The sequence below is a fragment of the Chanodichthys erythropterus genome, chromosome 16 (genome assembly GCF_024489055.1).
Source record: "Chanodichthys erythropterus isolate Z2021 chromosome 16, ASM2448905v1, whole genome shotgun sequence".
Taxonomy (NCBI): Eukaryota; Metazoa; Chordata; class Actinopteri; order Cypriniformes; family Xenocyprididae; genus Chanodichthys; species Chanodichthys erythropterus.
The window spans coordinates 31430699-31456210 of record NC_090236.1 but is presented as its reverse complement, the minus strand read 5'-3'; the positions used below and the strand labels follow the sequence as shown (position 1 = coordinate 31456210).

General features: G+C 37.2%; 3 protein-coding genes across 4 annotated transcripts in view; 1 reads left to right on the top strand and 2 right to left on the bottom strand.

Moving 5' to 3' along the window:
• Nucleotides 1-6914, bottom strand: part of colec12 (collectin sub-family member 12) — a 40467-nt gene extending 33553 nt beyond the window's left edge. The window contains exons 1-2 of the mRNA XM_067362370.1: nucleotides 6467-6914; nucleotides 3418-3468 (exon numbers count right to left, since the gene is read on the bottom strand). Coding sequence (XP_067218471.1) covers nucleotides 3418-3468; nucleotides 6467-6473 — 58 coding nt within the window. The 5' untranslated portion in view covers nucleotides 6474-6914. The remainder of the gene's footprint in view (nucleotides 1-3417; nucleotides 3469-6466) is intronic.
• Nucleotides 6915-10900: 3986 nt separating this feature from the next.
• On the top strand, nucleotides 10901-20173 carry clul1 (clusterin-like 1 (retinal)). The gene is made up of 9 exons (XM_067363887.1): nucleotides 10901-10908; nucleotides 12208-12348; nucleotides 12459-12607; nucleotides 12752-12922; nucleotides 14327-14762; nucleotides 15346-15474; nucleotides 17485-17699; nucleotides 17858-18036; nucleotides 20039-20173. Exons 2-9 carry the CDS (start codon nucleotides 12240-12242, stop codon nucleotides 20052-20054), a joined length of 1404 nt encoding a protein of 467 aa, XP_067219988.1. The 5' UTR covers nucleotides 10901-10908; nucleotides 12208-12239; the 3' UTR covers nucleotides 20055-20173.
• A 1465-nt stretch (nucleotides 20174-21638) lies between these two features.
• yes1 (YES proto-oncogene 1, Src family tyrosine kinase) overlaps nucleotides 21639-25512 on the bottom strand; it is a 34127-nt gene continuing 30253 nt past the window's right edge. For both annotated transcript variants that reach the window (XM_067364124.1, XM_067364125.1), the window contains exon 12: nucleotides 21639-23871. In XM_067364124.1, the coding sequence (XP_067220225.1) occupies nucleotides 23663-23871 (209 nt within the window). In that variant the 3' untranslated portion in view covers nucleotides 21639-23662. The remainder of the gene's footprint in view (nucleotides 23872-25512) is intronic.

Here is a 25512-nt window from a genome sequence, read left to right as displayed (position 1 = left end):
GACTGTCGTTATTTTCATTTTTTAAACACTTGCAGTCTGTATAATTCATAAACACAACTTCATTCTTTATAAATCTCTCCAACTGTGTGTAATGTTAGCTTTAGCTACGGAGCAAAACCTCAAACCATTCAGAATCAAATGTAAACATCCATATAAATACCATACTTATGCGATTAGACATGTTGCATGACGAACACTTTGTAAAGATCCATTTTGAGGGTTATATTAGCTGTGTGAACTTTGTTTATGCTGGTTAAGGCAAGCGTGAGCTCCGAGGGATGGGAGCATGAGATTTAAAGGGGCCGCGCAGCCTGAATCGGCGCATATTTATTGATGCCCCAAATAGGCAATTAAAAAAATGAATAAAAAAAAATCTAAGGGGTATTTTGAGCTGAAACTTCACAGACACATTCAGGGAACACCTTAGACTTATATTACATATTTTAAAAAGAAGTTCTACGGCACCTTTAATATTTGTTCCATTCATTATTGCCCCATGAAAAGTTTTAATCCAATTTTTCTCAAAAGAGGTATCCTAACTCTAAACTTAACCCTAAATCTGACACGATCATCATAAAATCAAATTTATAAAGGAAACCTAACCCTAAGTGTAGTCTATAAGCCACTTAAATCACCCATATTCAGTCAAATTAATTTAACACTGCACTAAAGTACTCAAAACTGATGAGGTGCATAATAAATTCACCTGGTACCACTCTTCTGCTGTGACAAATGAACTGTGGGCTGGAGGCCAACCATTTTTAAGAGCTACACTCTAAATGTTCATGCCCTTTTTCAACTCATTCCTCTACCTCAGTGGTCAAACAGCACATTATTACTCTGGATGAAATGAAATCTATAAGTCAAACTGGGAAATAACTCTTGCTGTTTTAATAACAGCTAGTTGGATGGTGCTAGCTCAGACAGAAACCTGAAACCTCTTTCTGGACCACCAAAGACTACATTTACAAATGCCTTAATGCAAAGGTAATAAACTATCGAATTACACAGTTAATGTGATTTGTTGTTGGAGGCATCTCTTGTGGGACACAGTGGCTAAATTAAACAAAGCACTTCTTAAAATCAAGACAGTATGAGATTTAAAGTAGATGTTAAATGAACATACACCTTCAACATGCATTCCTACAGCATAGAGGATTCCTTGACATTTTATAATATAATGTCACTATGGTATGTGATTGCAGTGTTTAACACTCAGGATACACAGATACTTAAATTCTGCATAAATATTTTCAGGTTATGGCCGATAACCGATAAATGTCTTATACTAACATTTTATATTATTTTTTTGTCTAATAATATTAATAAAAAATCAAATCAAATGTTGTTACAAATGAATTTATGCACCACAACATTATAATGTATGTAATGTTATAATGGTATGAAAATGTTTATTAAGATTAGACATTTAACAGCTTTAATAAATAAGATAAACCTTAAAAAATACTAACTTCAACTTTAAAGTCTGTGACACACAAGCCGACGTCAAAGAAATAGCTGCAACAAAAGCTAACTGTGTTGTTGCCTCACGTTGGCCAAAAAACTGCGTTCGAACCACAGACTGTAAAAAAATATGGACATAGTGTCCGTGACATAACCCGTAGGTTTCTGAAGAGCATCTTTGAAACCTACAGCCGGCTGTTGCCATCTTGGCAGCACATCACTGCATGCCACTCCCGGATAACAGAAAATGGGCAAAAAGGCGGGACGTGGGTGGAGCTGAGGTGACAGGCAACAGACAAACGGCTAGTGGTAACAGCAGTGGCAATCAACCTCAAGTAGCCATGGCCTTAATTATGCAGAAAATTTTAAGGTTTAAAAAAATTCACCCCCCTCACAGTTGTCATGAAGGGCAAAATTAGCTATATAGACCAAAACCACAATTTGTACCAGGCTGTAAACATGTTTTTTTTCCGCTGTAAAATTGGGCATTTTAACATGGGGCTCTCTAGCTTGTCCCTAGCGGCCAGTTGCAGTTTAAGTCACTTCCATATTGGCATCAAGAGAAACGGGGGTAGGTTGCCGCTTGGTTCGAACACACCACAAAGACTACAGCCAACTAGCATGTGGTTTCTGCGCCTGCGTGTAAGGAAATAAATGCCTAGTTCTGTCATAAAACTCTAGATGGCGCAGACTGATGGGTCCTTAATGCAAGCTGATGATATTTACAGTATTAACTACTTGGCACAAGCTGACTGGTTCATGACGCATCTGCAGCCAATGAGCTTGCTGCTCAACGGTTAAATGGCTGGTTATAATTCACTACAGCAGTTGCAGCGTGCATTCAGATTTTGTCTAAAACCCTCCACCTTCCCCAGCTCCACCTGTATAAATCTGCTATGGGTAATTGGTATATGCTATTTGTGTAGCAGCAGTATGTCTTACATACTCACAGCAGCGTATCGGCGTATGTATTGGCAGTAGCAAGTTCCTGTACTTGCTTTGCAGCAGCAGTAATATACAACACAGCAATAATCAACAGCAGCAGCTGCATAGCAAATCTATTTCTATTAGCATTGTCATATCCATTACCATGCTATACCATTCAGCAGGTATCGATAGTCTATATTCATCATTAAAAAAGGGAGGCCGAAAAAAGGACTGTAGATATATGGACCATAAACAAAGAAGTGCTTACTTACCATTTTGAATATCAGTCATGCTGATCACTTTCTTCATTCCAGGCAGCTCATGTTTAAAATATTTGCATAATGGAATGCTCAGGTAAGATGACCTAAAATTAAAATAGACTACTGTCTGGGCCATCTTGGCTTTTTTGCTCGCTTTCACCACTTTCGCTTCTATTCTTCTACACTCACTCGTTTGCTAAACTGAATATCCAATCTTAGGATCTCTCTCACCTATGACCCCGACGGGAACCCAACTAGCCGATGTGTGAAACACACCTCAAAAACTAGCCTAACAGATGCTTGTTTAATGGCCATACATCATCTTGTGTCATGGTGTGTCACAGCCCTAAGTGAAAGCATCAAATTGAATAATATGACATATAGAACTTCACAATCAAATCCCCGAGGAAATTTGCCCTGAAATCTCATGGGACTATAGAAAAAAAAGCAAATTATTAGAATGATCAAAAACAGAACAGTCCAATGAAAAGGCAAAGAAAGGACTGAGGCATCCAGATCTATTCACTAAAACATCCATCTGATGGACTAATGATAATAGCACGTTTAGATGGGAAAACAACTGCGGAAGACACCAGGGCATGACCTTGTGTAACTTATAATCAGCTTTCCTGATTGTAAGTTAGAGTCCAATTTACCTTTCAAACACTAAAAACTGATATATGGAGAAGAATGAAGAAAACAATGAAGAGCATCTCTATTGATCGTGAACTGACTGCAGATTCATCAGGCACTGCAATACACTTACCAAACCTTTTGTAGCCAAAAGACTGCACTTCCTCTTCATCATTGAAGTCGTCTGCAAAAGTAACAAATGACAATGATATTAGTATTGTAAGTGCTAAATGCCTAGTAATCACATGATGTCCACATATATAGTATAATATCTGACACTCTAATATTACAATTATAGTTAGACTGTATATACATATTAAATATAATAATAAAATTAAGTTTAGGTTAACGCTATATACACACTACCATTCAAAAGTTTGGGGTCTTTGAAAGATTTTTTTTTTGCTCACCAAGGCTGCATTTATTTGATAAACAAATAAAATAAAAATAGTAATATTGTGAATAATTATTACAATTCAAAATAACTGATTTCGATTTTAATATAGACAAATCATTTTAATATGCTGATTTGATGCTTTTTTTGAATTTTGTATTGTTATCACAGTTGAAAACAGTTGTGCATTTCTTCCAGGATTCTTTGATGAATAGAAAGTAAAAATGAACAGCATTTATCTGAAATATAATTCTTTGCTTAACATTGATGTCTTTAGTCACTTTTGATCAATGCCTTAATAAAGCTAAATAAAAGTATTAATGAAATCTTTCTCATCCCAAACCTTTGAATGATAGTGTATATTATTTTAGTTAAATATTATATATTAAGCTACATTATACATAGTAAACCAAACACAACTAGCTATGACATTTCATAACACCAAATATATGAAAGTATTGATATGTGCTAATAAACAAGGTCAACATATTATGCATTAGCTTTGGGAGTGATAAAAAGCACGTGGTCTGCATCTGATTCTTGAAATAACACTGGCCAGGATGGTCCATTCATGAGTTAACTAAACGATACCATCTTCTACTTCCTCTTCCTGTCCTGGAGCGCAGTCTGCCTTAGAGCGCTCTCTCATGTGGCTACCATGCTCATGGGAATGGAGAGGGGTGACTCCAGGCGGTTTTATATGTCATTGTCCAAAGCCAGAGAAAATAAAGAAAGAACACATGTTTCTGTAGTTGGAGCCCACTCCCCCTCACTCTTATACTAAACCAGAGGATGAACCGCAGGTGGGAGGGGGAACAGTCCGTTAAGAAACCCCACAGAGTGTGACCTCAGGTCCAAAAATCCAACTGGACAGATATACACAACCCATAGAAACCTCAGAGTGGAAAACAAGAGAACAAACAGGCTTGGGACAAAGAATTGAGGACTGATGCTGACAGCTATTTCAGTCTTTTCGCTGAAAATAACAGCAAAACTCTGGGAAATCCACAGGAACAAAGCTCCCACACACCCAAAAACCAACATTTGTTCAAAGCCACAGCCTGAAACATGACATTGCAAGAGAAATATTGCTTGAAATAAAACCTTTAAGGTTAAAAATGTTCTGCATAGAGGAGTTTCACATGGAAGAGGACCAGCATTTGACTGTGTGTGGTCTAAACACCCTTATTAGGTTGTTTCCGTGGGCCTTTTGCTTTGTTTACTAATCATTAATATGTTAATGCATTCAATTGATTAATGGTAAACAAACATTTAGCTAACCAAAAGATGAACCAAAAACAGCTACAGTATCTCATTTGTTTGCAGTCTGGAGAAAATCCAGGCAAACCACAGGAAAACTGTGTCACTCATTGACAAACACGGTGACAAACAAAGACAACATCCTGCTTTTAGATACAAATTCAGAAGTGATTCGTTTGGAAATTGCACTGCAAATTCCAGCTGAAGCAAGATTCAGTCAATGACCAATGTCATGTAGCCTCCAAGCATATGCCTAATGTTTTTAGTTCAGAGTGAAACAAAATCTATGCTGAGGTTTGAAATTTCCACTAGATTCGGCATTCTGATTAAAAATGAGAAGAGCAGTTAAATGTTGCATAACTCATGAGGCACAAAATGGAATGTGAAAGCTTGGTGTTTGTCAGAACATCTGGACATTTTACTGTAAGTGGCTCTACTGTTCTGCTGTGCAATCAAGATGGAAAACATCTTGGCTCTTAGAAGAACTTGCAAGTTCAACAACCTCTGAAAATAAAATACAGAGGACCTTTTCATTTTTAATTATATAATTCATTCTGACTCTTTATTTTCCACAGCTCAACTTACCTTAGAGCACATGACACTTTTAAAGTTGCACTCAATACTTTTTTGTTGTTGTTATTCATCCTGATATTAGTTTAGTTAGAATTTATACTTGGACCAGCCTGGATGAAACAGTTGCTGCTGCACATTAACAATGAAGCTGTTTTTTAAAAAAATAATTAATATTTTTGAACGTTTTAACTCATTTTGAGCACTGACTAAAATGTAGCTATGTGAAGTAAACATTAGAATCAACTATCACAGCCGATCACGTGATCTCAACGTGGCCGCATCCATGAGGGTGGACCCACTTTATGCAGAATTAAAACGCTGTTTTTAGAAGACTACAGTCTTAATCTTATGTCAGTGTACATTATTTTAATATCAACATAATATTAACATTTTAAATATTTTTCAAAATTGCTGTTATTCTATTTGCGCGTAAAACTAGGAAAAATACTCAGTGCACCTTTAATTAAAAAACAATAAATCCAATCTCAACATTGAAAACTTAACATTAGCACTTTAAATTCTCTGAAGCTTAACAAAAAATGTTCAGAAATTAGAATTCACAATCTTCAACCCTTAGAGATTTATTCACACCCCGCCAGATGTTGCATTTGTAACGTGACCATGCGTTTTCTTTTTTTTCTTTTTATATAATTTAAAGGAAACAATCTCATCCCACACAATAGCCGGTCAGCAACACAAGGTTGTCTATGTAGATCATCCTATTCAGCTGTCTTATGGCAGTTCAGCCAAACAATCCGCCAACCTTAGACACCACGAGCAGTTAATCGCAACCAGATGTTTCATGCACTGGAGTAACACGCATTCCTCTCACAAGAGTAAGAAAGAAAAGCAGAAAACTGAAGAGCGAAACGCGTGGATGGACTCAAGAGACTTGCCTTAAAAAGACACAGCACTAAAAATGTGTAAGCAGAGGATCATTTGAAATGCATCTTACCCTTCATTGTGGTAAAACTAAGGTACACCGTTCTGTCACGAGCCAAACGTTCACATCAATCTCATGACAATAGGGCTGACTCAAGAATAGCGCTCACAGATGCGAATATTCCACCTGAAACATGCGTAGTATGTTATTCACCCCCTCAATCCCAGTTTTTTTTACGCTAAAATTGTCCAAAGTAAGACAAAAAGGGGAAAACTCGTGAAAACCGATGTTCAATAAGTCGTAGCAAACTTTCTCTCCATGAGAACACGATGGAAATTCACTTGAGGTGATTGAGGAGGATGCCTCCTCTACTGCCTGTTGGCTGCAACTCGAGAAGAGAGAATTTGGGAGTCCGTAGGGTGTCTGTTAGTCCACTTGTTTTCTACATGAACTTAATCTCTTAAAGGAAAACCAGGTAAAAAGCAGCAGCAGCAGCAGCCTCCTCTACACTGAAGCTCTGAATATGCTGCATCGCATCTGGAGTTGAACTTCCTCCTGGCACATGGGAGGGTCTTACACGTAGCACGAGTTAGTACTGTGAAATCTTAACCTGTTGTAAGAAACAGTACAGAAAACATTAGGCCTGTTTGTGTTTACAGTTTTATTTTAAACTGCTATTCACCACTGTTGAGGCTTAAAATGGGTTAAACTGTTCTATGAAGTTTAAGCTTTATGAGCAGGTCCACCTTTGAGTGTAATTTTTCTTTCTTCTCTGTTAACACTTTTAAGCTTCTTTATAAAACTGAGGATTGGGGCTTGTTGTCACACAACAAAGTTATATAACAGTAACTATAAGGCTTGTGCCAAAGTTCAGTTACAAAAATGATTTTTTTTTCCTAGCGGTGGTTTTGTGTTAACTGTCTGACTTCAAATTTAGCCTGAAGAGCTTATAATAGGCTAAGGCATGTACCATTGTGACAACTTACCCCAGTGTGACAGTATTCTCCATTACAAAAGAACAAATATACTGCATTAAAACACACGACCAGCACCAAATTCTATGTGTTAAATGACAATAACATTAACAATATAATACGTGACCTCAAAACCAGTCATAAGTCGAACGGGTATGTTTGTAGCAACAGCCAACAATACATTGTATGGGTCAAAATTATAGATTTTTCTTTTATGCCAAAAAATCATTAGGATATTAAAGGTGCTAAAGAGGATGTTTTGTTTTATAAATTTTTGCAATATTACTTGAAACTGTCTTTACTAACTGATAAAAGACTATTTATTAGGTGCACTGAAAGGAATAATATTAATATACATCATCTGTGCACGAGGTAGGGCCTTAAAAACATCAGCCAATCGTTTACGCGATTGGTCCTCTGGCTTGTCAATCACTGCCGTGACGTTCCTTGTGAGAGACAATCGCGGCTGCGCGCTCCAGTAACTTTCCACACTCCACAGGCGCCGCATGCAATGTTTTTGTCAGGAGACGGGAGTAACAACTGCAGATTATGAGTTACCTGCAGTGAGTCCAACATAATGAATCCACTAACACGACACAGCGAATGCCGGTGGTAAACACTCGTGTTCCAATACTCGTGCGCAAGTTTTTGGAGGCGTTCCCTCGAAAGGAGGGGGGGTTGTTCTTACGGTTGTTCTCATTTAAAAAAACTCAGTAACAGTCTTTGGTTTCTCAGTCGACGAAAAGATCCTCTTTAGCACCTTTAAAGGTACAATATGTAAAATTTTTGCAGTAAAATATCCAAAAACCACTAGGCTAGTGTTATATATTTTGTCCAGCTGATTACTAACAATATCTCTAATGTTTTCAACTACTTGTAAATCATGAGAAAATTCCCATTCTAAACAGTGACATGGGGCAGTGCAGTCGCCTGTCAATGACGTCAGTTACCCTTTGTTACCGCCTTTACTATGACAACAGTGCCGTGGACAAATGCGGAAGTAGTGTCTAGCGTCCAGCAAACCACTAGCTTGCTTCAAGCAGTTCCTTATTTACTTCTTGCACGTTATATGGTGGATTGTGTTACTTATTTGTGGAACATAATTACTGTTTACCATCTGCCGCTGGTTCTGTCGACAAGGACAGCTTCCATAAACTCATAACCGGAAAAGCGGAAGCGGCGCCGGCGACTGTGTCATAATAAAAGTCCCGCTGCTCGTGAGGCATGTGTTGATCAATCGCTCCAGCTCCTCGTTCAGCTCCCGCAACACTCGGTCCTGCTCTGCTTCATACTACAGTAACGTTAATAATCACATCCACGAACATGAGTTCTTCCAGACTCCAATCCCTATTCTTTTGCACCGTCCGTTCACATGTCCCAAGTTTCCGCTCTAAAACTTGGCGTCATCAAACTACGCCTTTGTTTTGAATAAGCTTCTAGCGACCTCTAGCGGGGAAAAAATATCACAAATTGTACCTTTAAGTGAAGATCATGTTCAATGAAGATATGTTGTAAATTTCCTACCATAAATATAAAAAAAATGTATTTTTGTGAGTGGATATGCATTGCTAAGAACTTAATTTGGCCAACTTTAAAGGTGATTTTCTCATTTTTTTTTTTATCCTCAGATTCCAAATAGTTGTATCTCAGCCAAATACATCAATGGAAAGCTTATTTATTCAGCTTTCATATGATATATACATCTCAATTTTAAAAAATTTGACTTGTTTGGGTTCCTTGCCGCTGTCGCCTTTGGCTTGCTTAGTTGGGGACACTTGACATTTGACTTGACATTTGATATTCAACAGTATTCTTGACATTTATTCAACAGTGCTGTGATCTGCCTGCATTGACACTATTCTTTAAGAGCTGCTGTGCAGCCAAAATTTATGTACCAGTTATCAATGTAAAGCTGCTTTGACACAATCTGCATTGTAAAAAGCGCTACATAAATAAAGGTGACTTGACTTGTTTTGTGGTCAAAGTTCACATATACTGTAGATCTATATAAATAGAAAGTGTTACCAAATCTCTTTTTCAATCAGTTATAGTGTGTGCTTTTTTCCTCCAAATAAACGTCTTAGGTATGCCAGCGTTTTGGCTCTGAATCCCAGGTCTGCCAAGTGTAAAGTCCTTTGCGTGTGTTGACTGTTGCTCAAAATTGCTTGCACAATTGTTCCGCTCCCTTCGGGTTTAATAAGCACACAGCTCATTTTGTTCTTTCTTTGCATTTCTATCTAAATCCCTTTGCCACAGGGATCCGTGATTAATTATTTGACATCCCGCTGGATTGTTCAGAATCGTGTGATCTGTTGCACCACACAAGTCAAGCACCGCACCGGTTTGAAATGTTTTTCCAACTTAACGAGGCTAAGCGCTAACGTAAAAAAAACAACTCTACCGTATTAAAGCTGCACTGCTGGGCTCTAAACCGACTTTATTTGCCCTCTTAAGTATCAGGAAGCTTTTGTGCCAGAGCAGGTGCCTTATTCATTTTTATTTACCTTCAACTTTACCATAGCAAACACAATTTCCACCATAGTTGCTACATGAAACAAAATGATTCTGACAGCTTATTACAGCATTTGAAGGACATCCAATATTACTACGGTTTTACATAAAAAAATATGTTATAGGGTTACCATGGTGCATTTTCATTTTCAAGGTATCTGTAACATTTTATACTAAACCAATGTTTTCTTTTCATGTTCTGCCTTTATATGTGTTCTGAGGTTCCAGTAACTCGCCCTCGGTCTGCCAGCCACCAGGTCTTTGGCAGGAGATGAGCGCAACAGGTCCAGATAGGGTTATGAGAAACAGGTGTGTTTAGACTTAGCAAAGATGGACATACCAGTGGCCCATATTGCTGTTTCTCATTAGAGGTTAGAAAATACTATTTTCAGGGTCACAAGCCCTGAAGAGAGGGTCCTTTTACAAGGACATGGTGTGCTAATGAGAAACGTGAGGGGAATGTGGGCATACGCCACATCTTTGTTGCCAATTTTTTGCTCTGAGGAGGCTGACAAGGCTGTTCTTAAACCATGTAATATAGATGCAACTTTGTCAAATGTATCACATTTAGCTTTGTTACATAACAAAATAAGACCAAAATAAAATGTATGTTTAGCATACACTTCCATTTTTACTACAAATGTATATTTTTATCCAACAAGAACACACAAATTGATCTAACATGACATTTTAATGTTATAAAAGATTTCTATTTCAAATAAATGTTGTTCTTTTGAACTTTCTTTTCATCAAAGAATCCTGAACAAAACCATGTCATGGTTTCCACAAACATATTAAGTAGAAAAACAGTTTTCAACATTGATAATATTATGTATGGCAGAACAAAAGCTAGTTTTGGTGGCTGGATTACATGTTGGACGGGCACAACCTTTAAATGCTTTAATTGGATTGTCTCTGGTTCTACTTATAAATAGAAGCATCCAGGTATAGATAAACAACACACCTTCCTTCTTCACAGGAAACAGCATCAATCACATTGCATAGTCAGACATCAGTAGGAATTTTCTGGTAAGTTCTTCTCCTATGATCTTGATAGCTCTGTTTATGTATCTCCCGTAATGTATGAAATACGAGCACGGCTTATTTATATTAATAATATTATACTTTCAGTCTTTGTTATGGTTCTGAGATATTTAATTGGCCAGTGTTGTATGATTGCTTATGATCACACTGTGTTTTACCGTGGACGGAAATCAAATATGCTAAACGTAATGTTGGTATATTGATGATCTAATAACAAAAGGATTAATAATGAATATAAGCAATTAGGCATGCATATTTACTCTACAGATAATGTTAGGATGTCATCATAGAGCTATTTTTATAAAGTTAACTGTGGCCTTGTTCATTATTAAGAAGTGATTCTTTGGATTTAAAAGCACATCCTCATTTTGAGTAATGCAGACACTATTGTGTAACACCCTGCTGAAACACATATCAATGGCAGAAAACGACCTAAGCACACATATGATGTGACGGCTTTACAACATTAGCTTTTGACTTCAACTTGCCAAATGTGGCGGCTCTGTTGTGTTCATTTAGGACAACAGATGGCCGTTAAATAAAGCTGGTGAACTTGTGAACCTCTGATGGTATTTCAACATGTTTCTTGAATGTTTAACTTTGTTTTCTTGTTTTACCTTTATGGATTGTTTTATAGTGTGAGAATCAGTATAAAGAATTGATTTGCCTTAGATAACACCATCTGTTCGCTTGAATCTTGAAAAAAGCCCAAATGTCAAAGTTTAAGGGTAGAGTTTATAGTCCCATGACTTGTTTGGCTCAAGTCATAGTCGCATACTGTAATGTTTTAAACTGCCTAATGTGTTACATATTCTCCCTCCTTAATCCCAGAAAGAAGCTTCTAGAGATCAGTTGGCTCTCTTGAAGTGGACGTGTGCAAACATAAACAGTGATTACAAAGACACTAACACAAACTGACCACATGGACTAAAGAATGACAGAGATGATGTATGTGCTGAAGGTCATAAAACAGTTAATTTCAACTGAACAGTTTCCCCATGAGATGTAGCGCCACACAGTGGTGCTTATGCGCATTTTCTTTAAGAATTTACGCGCATCTTGAAGTTTCCATCCATCTTTTAGGGGGAAAAGTGAGGAAATATGTATTACTTATTATGTATTACCTTTCAGAAATTAACTGCAACTATTTTATAAAAGTCTCAGAATCACCTCTATGTTGGCCTGTTGATTGCCACTTGGAAATAAGAATGTTTTGTCCAAAAAAAAAAAAAAATGTATGTATGTATAATAAAAAAATTAAATAACTATTTGTTTCTTAAACAGGTATTTTTTCCCCTTTGAGCCTATCAAAGTTGATGAAGATGAGGGCGTTGATCTTTTCTCTGGTTTTACTGGCATTTCTGGGGGCATTTCATTGTTCCCCTGATACCGCCCTTCCTCCGATATCAGCCAACACTCTCAAACGTGAGTGAATCCTATATAGCTAAAGAGATAAATGTCATAGCTAGGTGCTCAAATGAATACACTAAAGCCAGGGAACAATCTATATGTCCTGAAACACAATGCTCTTTCAGGTCTGTCTCTGGAAGGGGAGAAGCTGGTGGATCAGGAGGTCAGCAAGGCACTGTACGGAATCAAACAAATGAAGGAGGTGATGGCCAGGAATGAAGAGAAACATACAAACCTCATGAACTCTCTCAGACACAGCGGGGAGAAGAAAAAAGTCAGTGAACATTCAAATGCCATTTTTATTTTATTTTTTTCACCAGTTTTTCTACTGGTGTTGAACTTAAAAAAAAATCAAACATACCAAAATTAAATACCATTTTGATATAAATGTTTGTTCATTGCCTTCTTACACCATCAGGGGGCGTCAGAGATTGCACAGGATATAGAAAAGAAGCTGAATGAAGCCGAGCAGCAGTGCAGAGAGTCTCTGAAGTCCTCCTGGGAGGAATGTCGACCTTGTCTCGAGGACACCTGTAAGAACTTCTATACGAACACCTGCCGCCGCGGATTCGCTACCTTCACCAATAAGGTACAGCATTCCCATAATCCTTTAACATTCAAATGCTGAGTAGGTCTGTAACTCTATGAGAGAAAAGGCCAGGTTAACTACTGAGTGGAAATTTGCGGCAACACTTTATTTTACTGTGTCTTTGTTACACGTTATATGTGTTTGCTATAGTAGTAACAGTCATAACAGTGATAACAATTACAGGTAACTAACCCTAAACCAAACTCTAATCCTAACCCTATAGTAAGAACACGCAGTTAATTATTATTACTCAGTATTTTAAGGGTTAGTTCACCCAAAAATTTAAATTCTGTCAGTAATACAAACCCCTATGTCGTTCCAAACCCGTAAGACCTTCGTTCATCTTCGGAATACAAATGAAAATCTTTTTGATGAAATCTGACAGCTTTCTGTCCCTCCATTGACAGCCTACGCAACTGAAACTTTGACGCTTCAAAAAGTTCATAAAGAGATCATAAAAATAATCCATATGAATTAAGTGATTTAGTCCAAATTTTCTGAAGAGACTTGATCACTTTATATTATGAACAGATTGAATCACATATAAACATTCATCAAGTCACACATCAGTTGTGGTAAACAGAAGCTCAAGCATGTTTGCTTGACGTGTGTGAGAACCAATGTGGTTCATTCTCATGTGTTATGCAGCAAGAGGTTTGTTCTCGTTTGTTCTTTGGTTTAGGGTTAGTTTGTTCAGTCATGCTCAGTTGAGCTTCTGTTGGTTCGCTGATCAATGTTTATACGTGAATAAAAGCCTAAATTCAATCTGTTCATCATATAAAGTGATCGAGTCTCTTCAGAAAATTTGGACTAAATCACTTAATTCATATGGATTAGTTTTATCATCTCTTTATGAACTTTTTGAAGCATCAAAGGTTCAGTTGCATTGGCTGTCAATGGAGGGACAGAAAGCTGTCAGATTTCATCAAAAAGATCTTCATTTGTGTTCCGAAGATGAACGAAGGTCTTACGGGTTTGGAACGACATGAGGGTGAGTGATGACAGAAATTTCATTTTTGGGTGAACTAACCCTTTAAATGTATAGTTGCACTGCAACAAGGACACCATAAAATAAAGTCTAACCAAATACACATTTTTCTGTGCTTGATAGTCACTACATCCTACCTGTGATATAGATGCTAAACCAAATTATTGGTGTCTATTCATACAATCTTGCATCCAAAAAGTGATAGTACAATGCACTGAAAAAATGGCTTTTTGAAATTTATATTTCACATGCTTGTTATTAAAATAAAACCTTTAATGTATTTAACCATAATTTAATAATTAAAAATAATATATTTTAAATGAATCAAAATAGCACAATTTGCTTACATACATTTTTTTTTTTTGTGAAATACAATGGAATCAACTTCAGCTTGACTATTTTTCCGTCTTCCACAGCTACAGAACTTCTTCCAAAGACTGAGCTCTCGCTTTGGCCCTCGTGATACTCAGGACGAGGTAGCGTTGAACCAGAGCGCAGAGAATCCCGACCTGGAGGTGGTGAGAATCGAGGACTCCTTCAGCAACCTGCTCACCAAAGTAGGAACTCTGGTCAATCGCAGCGTAGTGCTGGTCTCCCACTTCCATCATGAGCTGGACCAGGCCCTACGCAGAGCCTTCAGCCCTGAGCTTCAGGAAGACAAAGAGAGGGAGCTGGCTCTCAAGCCTGCCAACAAAGCTCTGGATTCTGCCTTTCTGGAGGGTGTGGGCCTGGACGATGTGCTGGAGTCTTTCTTTGACTTTGGCAGAAGTGTGCTGGAGGAGTTTGGGGCCGTAATCACACAAGCCTTCAGTGACATTCATGATGCTGGGATGAAGACGGAGAAGGAGGAAGGTGCTTGATCTTGATACATGTGTTAAAGGGATAACACAGCCAACAATGAAAATTCTGTCATTTACACACACAAACAAGTTGCTTCAAAACTTATATAACTTATATAACACAAAAGGGGCATAAATAAATAATATTCTGGCTATTATTTATAATGAAAGTGAATGAGAATAAGGAACAAAATTATGAATCAAAATAATTTATCCTGCCACTTGCAGCGACATCTCTGCTGACATTTTACAAGCACATGGCTAGAAAACCTGTCACTAACATGAGATTGCAGCAATTGCATACCACAACAAACTAATAAATTCCTGATGGACTAAATCAAATCCTGCCATATTTTTTTTTCTTGTTCTAGAAGTCGTTGTACTCAGATATACGTCAAAATATGGAAGAAAAGACTCGCAACTTCCATTTAATGTTTTTTCAGCTGATGATCCCTAAAAACAGCCAATCAGAATCCATCCGATTCAAGCATTTAAAGCAGTAGACATCATAAAGGCAGTGCACGCTTATGATAAACATATTGTTGTTGGTGTGAACAGGTCTTAACTCTCTCTACATGTGTCTGTATTTACCCCAGGGAGGAAACTCTTCCCTCAGTTTCTGCAGAACAAGAGGCTGTGCAGAGATCTGCGCAGAAAGTCTTCGGAGTGCTGGCAGCTGCAGACCAAGTGTGAGGCCTGCCAGGGAACCTTGTTTACTGGTGAGAGCACATGCTCACATCGATCAATTAGATATTTCAAATGGATAGTTCTCCATATATAAATCCATACAACCTGTGCGCACTATGTTCCAACCCTTTAGAAGTGTGAGGAATAGACCACAGTCTTGTTGACATTATTCACTGATAATCTCACTACTAGATCTGAGTCAGTGAGTTGATTTTGAGAACTATGGCAAACTGTTTTAGCTTTTAATATTCCCAGCGTTACTCATCGTAATTGCATTTTTACTAGTAACAATTAGAGCTCTTCAATTCAGCTCTTTCTAGTAACGGTTCCAATTAGAGAGCTCTTCAAATTCATTTTTACAAGTCATGTATCCATTGATTTCCATTCATTTTTAATTACAGAGCTCTACAATTGAATTTTTACTTGTTAGAATTCCAATTAGAGCACTCTTTAATTCAGTTTTTAGTGGTAAGAATTCCAATTAGAGAGCTCTTTAATTAAATATTTACTAGTGACAATTACAATTAGAGATCTCTCTAATTCAATTCATTCACATTAGTAAATATGCAGCTAAAGAGCTCTCTAATAAATTTTACTAGTAAAAAACACAATAAAGATGTGTTTAATTCCAGAGCTCTGTAACTGAATTAGAGAGCTCTATAAATCAGGTCTTACTACTAACAATTCCAATTAGAGAGCTCTAGAAATTCATTTTTACCAGTCATATGTCTCCACTGACTTCCATTCATTATTACTAGTTAGAATTCCAGTTAGGCAGATTCCTGAATGAATTTTTACTATTAAGAATTTCAATTAGAGCGCTCTTTAATTAAATTTTTACTATTAAGAATTTCAATTAGAGCTCTTTAATTCAATTGTTACTGGTAAGAATTTCAATTTGAGCTCTTTAATTCAATTTTTACTGGTAAGAATTTCAATTAGAGAGCTCTTTAATTCAATTTTTACTATTAAGAATTTCAAATTAGACCTCTTTAATTCAATTGTTACTGGTAAGAATTTCAATTAGAGCTCTTTAATTCAATTTTTACTGGTAAGAATTTCAATTAGAGCTCTTTAATTCAATTTTTACTGGTAAGAATTTCAATTAGAGCTCTTTAATTCAATTTTTACTGGTAAGAATTTCAATTAGAGCTCTTTAATTCAATTTTTACTATTAAGAATTTCAATTTGAACTCTTTAATTCAATTTTTACTGGTAAGAATTTCAATTAGAGCTCTTTAATTCAATTTTTACTGGTAAGAATTTCAATTAGAGCTCTTTAATTCAATTTTTACTATTAAGAATTTCAATTTGAGCTCTTTAATTCATTTTTTACTGGTAATAATTACAATTAGAGAGCGCTTTTATTCAATTCTCACTAGTAAAAATGCAACTAAAGAGTTCTCTAATGGATTTTTTTACTAGTAAAAACACATTAAAGTTATGTTTAACTCCAGAGCTCTGCAAATGAATTAGAGAGCTCTCTAATTGTAATTGTTACTAGTAAGAAATGAATTGTAGAGCTCTCAAACTGAATTGTTTCTAGTAAAAATGGAATTGCGACAAGTAATGCTGGGACTATTTTAAGCTAAAATGGCTTGTCATAGAGAAACACCCTAACCTACCATGACTATAGAATTCAGCATTAGACTAGAGAACCAGTTCATGAATGAATCATTCAGGCGGGTTAGTAAAACTGAAGCAGCAGATTGATTAAATCCAAACAAATTCAACCCAAAAGAACAAGTTGTTCTCACCATTGTAATTGGACAGAAAAATTTCTCTTTTATTATTGTCATCATGTTTAAATCAGATGCAACTGTTTATACTGGACGTGACTAAGTGACCATCATGAATCAGTTTGTTTTTTGTGTCAACAAATAACCGTTGTGGTGTGGACTCTGCTATTCTTTTAAATTTAGAATGATTTTTAAAATTATATCATTATAGTTATTGTCTTTGGTGTGAAGAATTTTCATCTTTGGATGAGCTGTTCCAATAACCCTTACCATTCATACTGATCATGTCAAATGCTTATTGCGTGCCAGAATGCCCAAATGTAAGAGAGTTGCACATCGAGTTAGATGAGGCCTCGCAGCTGTTGGAGGCATCCAAGCAACAGTATGAGGAGGTGCTGGGCATCGTGCAACGTCATACTGACGACACCATCAGCTGGCTCGGCAACATGGCCTCTGACTTTGGTTGGGTGACTGAGCTCACCAATAACAACACCACTCCTGAGAGCATCTTCAGCATTGCCACGGTGAGACACTGACAAAAAAAGTACATGTAGCACAGTAGCACCATGGTATTCATTGAAATAGTAATTATTCAATAGGTGAGAAAGAGTGAAATAAACACAGTGGTGGTAGATGTACCCAAGAAAATCAGATACTAAATCTGTTGACCTCAAACAACAAGGTAATGGCACAGACTGAGGCGGGCAACAACACTCCAGCAGCAGACACTACAGTGGAAGTGAATATTCTAAACTCCCCCACTCTCACCCTGACCGTTCCTGCGGGTCTCAGGCTGCAGGATCCCGCCTTCATCCAGTATGTGGCACAGGAGGCTCTGGGCATGTACAAGCAGATGGCCAGGTGAGACTCTATCCAATTAAACAGTGTCAGAATACTTCACACTCATCAACACACATTTCACAGGGACAGTTAATATCTCATAAAGAGAATAACATGCAGTTCAGTCACATATATCAGTTCTCAACCAGGGGGCTCACAGGGGAATCACAGGATGACTGTGATAAATAAATTATTAACCTCATAAAGCCTACTGCATCACATAGTTTATAGTAATACTATTTAATACTATAGTTCATAGTTTTTTTTAGCAAGTAAAAAATGCAAGTTTTGAGGGATATTTATTTGTTCTCTCAATCGTCTTTGTATTGTATTGCATTTTATGATTGCCTCCCAAAATTAAAACTACAAAGCTTTGATCATAAAACTAAGCATTTAAATATAATCTATAATAAGACATTATTGAGAAACAGAATTGGAATTGTATCTTATTTTTTGCCATATAAATAACATCTGCACCAAATTAGATATTTTTTTGCCCTGTTTGGGCTTCTTAATAAAATAAAGGTGTGTGTGAGCCTTAAATGCTCACTATATCATACTATATGAGCCATAAAAGCCAGATGAATCAAGTTTGATAATTTTTTTTATTTATACAAAAGATTCTTTTTTCTAAATACACACACAAAAAACCCCCACGCTGTTTGGATTTTAATAAATACTTAAGAGTCTATGGATGGATCATTATTACAGTGATTATTATTTTTCTAGCATGTTATATGTTTGGCAACGGTTCTTTTAACCCTAAAGCCCTGAACACACCAAGCCAACGGTCGGCCGTCAGGCAGTTTTTGTTTGTTGTCCGACTAAGTTTTCTCAATGTGTTCTGCACCGTTGGCCGTATGGTATGGAAAGGCTTTTCTTCTTACGCAGGCGCAGAATGGACGTGCTACTTGGCCGTTGGGCGTCAAGCGCGTCAGGGCAACTTTGGACCCAGACGCTGCCGACGTGAACCAACCCCGCAGTCTGCTTTCATCGGCGTTGGCTTGGTGTGTTCCGGGCTTAAAAGATGAAGTGTGTTGCTTTTCATTTCTTAAACAACCATGGATTAAGATGTATCATGGCCATATTCCAGGATGACAACGTCAAGATTCAGCAGGCTCAAATTGTGAAAGAATTGTTGGGAGGGAGCATGAAGAATCATTTTCACACATGAATTGGCACTGACCTTAACCTTAAAGTGTGAGTTTTTGGGATGTGCCATGTACCTCTCAATGGAAATAAATGATGTGATGTTATTTCCCTCAAGAGGTGTGGAAATAACATCCATTTTTGGTCAAGATCTTGTATTGACAATGCAAGAGGTGAGCACTCTGTAAAGTCTAGACTCATGTGTGAAAATGATTCTTCATGCTCCCTCCCAGTCATTCTTTCACAATTTTAACCCTGGTGAATCTTGACATTGTCATCCTGGAATATGGCCATGATGTGTCTTCTTACATGGTTGTTTAGGAAATGAAAAGCTGCACACTCTGTCTTTTAGGGTTAAAAGAACCGTTGGCAAACATATAACATACTAGAAACATAATAATGATCCATTCATAGATTAAATATTTGCCTATTAAAATCAAAACAGCAACTTTTTTTTGGCCAGGCAGTGTATTTTGTCTAAATGTTCAATTTCAAATCTTTTTTTTTTTTTTTTTTAAAGGAACCCCTTTAACGAGCATTGAAGGGTTCAGGGGACCTTCAAGTCAAAAAGTATGACAAATTATTTTGGTGCAAGGACAAGGTTGTTTGTCTGTAGATTATGTAGTGAGTCTAAAGGTCCGTTCACACCAAGGATGATAACGATATAGTTCTAAAAATCATTCTAAATATAAAAGAATAATTCAAGTATAACGATATAACACCAAAAGTATAACGATAATGGCAGATAGGAACGATATCGTTGGCATCACTTTCAGCTGGTGTGGACGCTAATATAGTTTTTATTCTTGGTGTGAATGGGCCTTAATGCTCAGTAATGACTAGGCTCTAACAATGTTTTTTTTTTTTTTTTTAGGCATGATGATGTGTAATCAAACTAGAAGTTTTCATCACAGCACTAACCTGGGTAACACTGCTAAAAAGAGTGCATGGTTATATCTTGTTTACTTGTGCATTGTGCTTAGTTAAAAAAACAAACTTGTCATTTATTTATGGTGTTATGTGACAGGTTCCAATTAGCAGCAGTTGAATCTTGTCTTGTGTTAATTGAACTAAACATCAGTATGTCCGAAATGTACTTATGTACTGTAACATATATTTAAATATATATATACATCACTGTTTTTAAACAGCCATAACTGAATAATCACTACTTAAAATAAGCATTTACTTTAGTGCATAACCATTTGTCTAGTTACTTGCATCAATAGGCCTATGTGTGTTCACTTTAAAGGTGCCCTAGATTCAAAAATTGAATTTATCTTGGCATGGTTAAATAACAAGAGTTCAGTTCATGGAAATGACATACACTGAGTCTCACACTCCATTGTTTCCTCCTCCTTATATAAATCTAATTTGTTTAAAAGACCTCCGGAAAACAGGCGAAACTCAACATAACACCGACTGTTACGTAACAGTCGGGGTGTACGCCCCCAATATTTGCATATGCCAGCCCATGTTCCCAACATTACACAAGGCATTACACAAGGGCAGCCAGTATTAACGTCTGGATGTGCACAGCTGAATCATCAGACTAGGTAAGCAAGCAAGAACAATAGCGAAAAATGGCAGATGGAGCAATAATAACTGACATGATCCATGATAACATGATATTTTTAAGTGATATTTGTAAATTGTCTTTCTAAATGTTTCGTTAGCATGTTGCTGTTAAATGTGGTTAAATTTACCATCGTTTCTTACTGTATTCACGGAGACAAGACTGTCGTTATTTTCATTTTTAAACACTTGCAGTCTGTATAATTCATAAACACAACTTCATTCTTTATAAATCTCTCCAACAGTGTGTAATGTTAGCTTTAGCCAAGGAGCACTATCAAACTCATTCAGAATCAAACGTAAACATCAAAATAAACACTGTACTTACGCGATTAGACATGCTGCATGACGAACACTTTGTAAAGATCCATTTTGAGGGTTATATTAGCTGTGTGAACTTTTTTTATGTTTAAGGCAAGCGCGAGCTCTTGGGCGTGGAGCATGAGATTTAAAGGGCCACACACCCTGAATCTGCTCATTTCTAATTATGCCTCAAAACAGGCAGTTAAAAAAATGTATTAAAAAAAATCTATGGGGTATTTTGAGCTGAAACTTCAGACACATTCAGGGGACACCTTAGACTTATATTACATCTTTTAAAATAAAGTTCTAGGGCACCTTTAAAAAAAACTATGAAGCACTACGTAAATCTATGAAGCACTATAAATGATTAATTAAATTATTGGGAATGTTTCTATGCAATTCTGCCTCAGCCTCTGAGTAAAAATATGATGTACTACAAGTGTCATATAAATTTCCTTGTAAAAAAGGGCTTCCATGTGTTTCTGTTCAGTCCCAGTCCAAATGTTATCCATCTTAACGTTCAACTGAAACAATTTCACAAATGTTGTAACAAAAACACAAATCGTGATTTGCAAATAACCCACATACAATTAAAATCATTACGTAAAACTTTATTTTTTACTGTACAAATTCTTCAGATTAGTAATCGTAACCATTGTTCCACAACAATTTCATTAAAACTCTGCAGCGGAGACCATCACCTTATATCAGAGTACTTTCTCTTTTTTTTTTTTTGACACAAAGAACAAAAATCAATAAAAGAGTTTTGCTCAAACTTGCCTGTAGCCCTTGTAAAACAGGAGGCGATGATGGGAAAGATGTCCTGGGTAAAGACGGACACGAAGTCCCTAGGACAAAGGGCTCGTGTACAGGAAGGACAAAAGCAAGGCCTCTCTCTCTCTATATATATGAAAAGCTACATGACAAAAGGGAGAAGATATCAACAAATTAGCCCTCCAAAAGATATCGGTCTGATTCATCTCAAGTGCATTCAATTCCTTGTCATGGATGAAATGAACCCGTTACAAATGAACCCGAAACTCTGACATTAAGACTGAATCTGTAATAGTGGTGCAAATACCGATGTCTATTTTGCCCTCTCCATTAGACTTGTACCATTTTTCTTTTTACTGATTCCATCAAACTTTGGTTGGTAAATGGTTTTCTTAATCTGTAGTACCTGAATATTTCACAGTGATCGATGCCTAAACAGGAAATGCAACGACTCCACCAGCAGCAAACATGGTACATCATGGTGAACGAGTTAAAAAAGGCTTTCTGCGATTCTGATTCCTGTTCAAGAAACTTGCAAGAGTCAAAAACAAACGAATCTGTGTGAAATAATTTGAGCAAATTCACATTCGTACGTCAGGTTGAAGAAACCATGGCTCTCTTGAAATATACTGAAATATTTGTGTATGAAAATCAATAAATCTCTGTGGTTCATTTATTGGAGTGTACATGAGAGAACAATGAATTTGTAGCAAGAGGTTGGCAACACTACAAATGTGTTGGCACGAAAAACACAAACCTGGCAGTGTCGGTGCTGATGTGCGTAAAAAAAAAACTCAAGCATTGCTGTTGCGATATTAAGACTTGTCAGGTCTCGACAGCAACGTGAGGAATGATGTTTGGACTGGTCAGGTCTGGTGTTTTGTTAATAAAATGTCTCTGCTAAATTACTGTTGAATAATTCAAGACAAAAATAAGATTTATAATAATGACTTTTTGCTTTAAAATTAGCGGCTGGCTGAAATGGTTGTCGGAAATGTTTTGTGAAAGCTTTTCAATATGAATAATCTCTCAGGATATTAATTCAAGCTCTCATAAAGATTGAAACTGAAATTAAGAGATCTATTTAAAATCATGATTTGCTATAAAAGTGTTTTAGAGGAAAAAATCTGCCCCTGTTATCGATCGCTCTCAAACTTAAGCTCTCATACATTCAGAACGGCTAATGCCCTCACGTCTCTCTCTCTCTCACTCTTTCTAACTTCCGCAGTCCCATCCCAGCAATGGCACTAACAATGTCTCTGGTAGTGCCAACCAATTCAACCACAGTTATTGGTCACTTTTAATAAACTACTCAAACTACTAAAAAAAGAACAAAATAAAAAGGAAAAATAAAAATGAACAACATTAAAATAAGAAAGGCTGTTTTTACAATAGGATTTAGTGTTCAGGTGAAAAGAATACAGGCAAAAGGGAGAGAAAAACAAAAAAGAAAAAGCTGATTTTGTGCAACTGTGAACCAGCCATCAGCATTAAGATCATCGCTTATTTTCCCACAACTCCCTCTGTCTGCGATGCAGGGTATGAGCCCAGCAGAGTTCTGGGAGCGTGACGTGGTCCTGCTTCAAACCCGCTCACACACACGTCGCCCTCATCAACTCCACCACACACACATCCTCAGGCAGAGAACAGCCTGACGACAAAAGTCATGCTGCGAAAGATGCGATTTATATTTGATTCTTGGGGGGAACAGAAAGAAACGAAAAAAATCTCTGTAAGGACAAGTGTGCAGGGGAGCTGTTGGGAGGAAGTGCCACAATGGGTTTGAGAACCGTCCTGGTGGCTTATTAGCACGTGGTGGTGAGTCTCTGGGTCCCGTAGAGGCTCTCTACAGGTTGTCTCCGGGCTGGTACTGTGGCTCAGTGGCGGTGAAGTAGTCCTCAAGGAAGGACTGGATGTACTCGAAAGTGGGCCGCTCGTCTGGCTCTTTCTTCCAGCAGAGCCGCATCATTTCGTGTAGCGACTCCGGGCAGCCCTGAGGACACGGCATCCTGTAGCCTCGCTCCACCTGCTCCAACACCTCTCGGTTCACCATGCCTGAAAAACAGTTAATACAGAGTCAGTTTGTCCAACCGCCCACTGTTCAGCAGCCAGACTGTCTCAGACAGGATGCGCGGGGTGTGTAATTACAGCGGACACTTTGCTTAGAACCCACAGAGGACAGGAGCGTTGAGGACAGAGGGGACAGACAGTCTGGTGCTGTGTGAGAGGAAAGGATGTGTGAAGCAGTGGGCCGGCCGTGTCCGAGAGCTCTCTCACTGGAATGAGACTTTTCCTGGGCCGCATATGTAGACTCTTTATGTATGCGAGGAACACTGAGTGACCTCTCAGAGCTCAGCCCATTTTGATTTACACTCTCACAACAATAAGGTTCAAATCAATAAATCTTATATTAAGTGGAAAGTTAAAAAGCTGCTGGACTTCCTGTTGTTGGAAGTAAGACTATTAAAAGGTCAGTTCACCCAAAAGTCTTCGGAACACAAATTAAGATATTTTTGTTGAAATCCGATGGCTCCGTGAGGCCTGCATAGGGAGCAATGACATTTCCTCTCTCAAGATCCATAAAGGTACTAAAAACATATTTAATTAAGTTCATGTGAGTACAGTGGTTCAATATTAATATTATAAAGCGACGAGAATATTTTTGGTGCGTCAAAAAAACAAAACGACTTATTTAGTGATGGCCGATTTCAAAACACTGATTCATTTATGCTCCGATGCTTCCTGAAGCAGAGTGTCGAATCAGCGTTCGGAGCGCCAAAGTCACGTGATTTCAGCAGTTTGGCGGTTTGACACTCGATCCGAATCATGATTCGACACAGAAGAATCATAACACTGCGAAGCTTCATGAAGCATTGTTTTGAAATCGGCCATCACTAAATAAGTCATTATTTTGTTTTTTTGCCACACCAAAAATATTCTTGTCGCTTTATAATATTAATATTGAACCACTGTACTCACATGAACCGATTTAAATATGTTTTAGTACCTTTATGGATCTTGAGAGAGGAAGTGTCATTGCTCCCTATGGAGGCCTCACTGAGCCATTGAATATCAACAAAAATATCTTAATTTGTGTTCCGACGATTAACGAATGTCTTACGGGTGTGGAACGACATGAGGGTGAGTAATGACAGAATTTTCATTTTTGGGTGAACTAACCCTTTAAGGTTGTCATATTGCAGATTATATACTTTTCCCATGACTTTAATATTTACACTACTAAACAGTTGGAATCAACTGATTTTTTTTAATCAAATTGATGCTTTTATTTACCAAGGAAAGATTTAACATCATCATTAAATTTAAGACATTGTTACAAATGACAATTTCTATTTCAACTGGCATATTTTTCAAACTAATTCTCCATTTTGTACCAACTATTTGTTACAAATTTGAGGTCAGTTAATTTTTGAAAGAAATTAATATTTCTATTCAGCAAGGACACATTAAATTGATCAAAAGTGACACTAAAGACATTTATAATGTTACGAAATATTATCATAAATAAAAAAAAATCATGCTCTGGGGGTAAAATCCACATTTTTGGCAGAGATTCCCTGGTAAAATTCGTATTCCAGGGGCTAAATATCACGTAATTGGGGTCATTTCAACCCGCAGACATGAAAAACAAGCCGGCGGAAACAGTGTTTAAGTAGCCCGATACCGTGGGAAAAC

What these genes read in the sequence shown, in the direction of transcription:
- clul1 (XM_067363887.1), top strand. Translation starts at nt 12,240, where the DNA reads ATGAAGATGAGGGCGTTGATCTTTTCTCTGGTTTTACTGGCATTTCTG. An exon ending in TCGCTACCTTCACCAATAAG is followed by an intron (nt 12,923 to 14,326) that starts GTACAGCATTCC and finishes CGTCTTCCACAG; the next exon opens with CTACAGAACTTCTTCCAAAG. An exon ending in AACCTTGTTTACTGGTGAGA is followed by an intron (nt 15,475 to 17,484) that starts GCACATGCTCAC and finishes ATTGCGTGCCAG; the next exon opens with AATGCCCAAATGTAAGAGAG.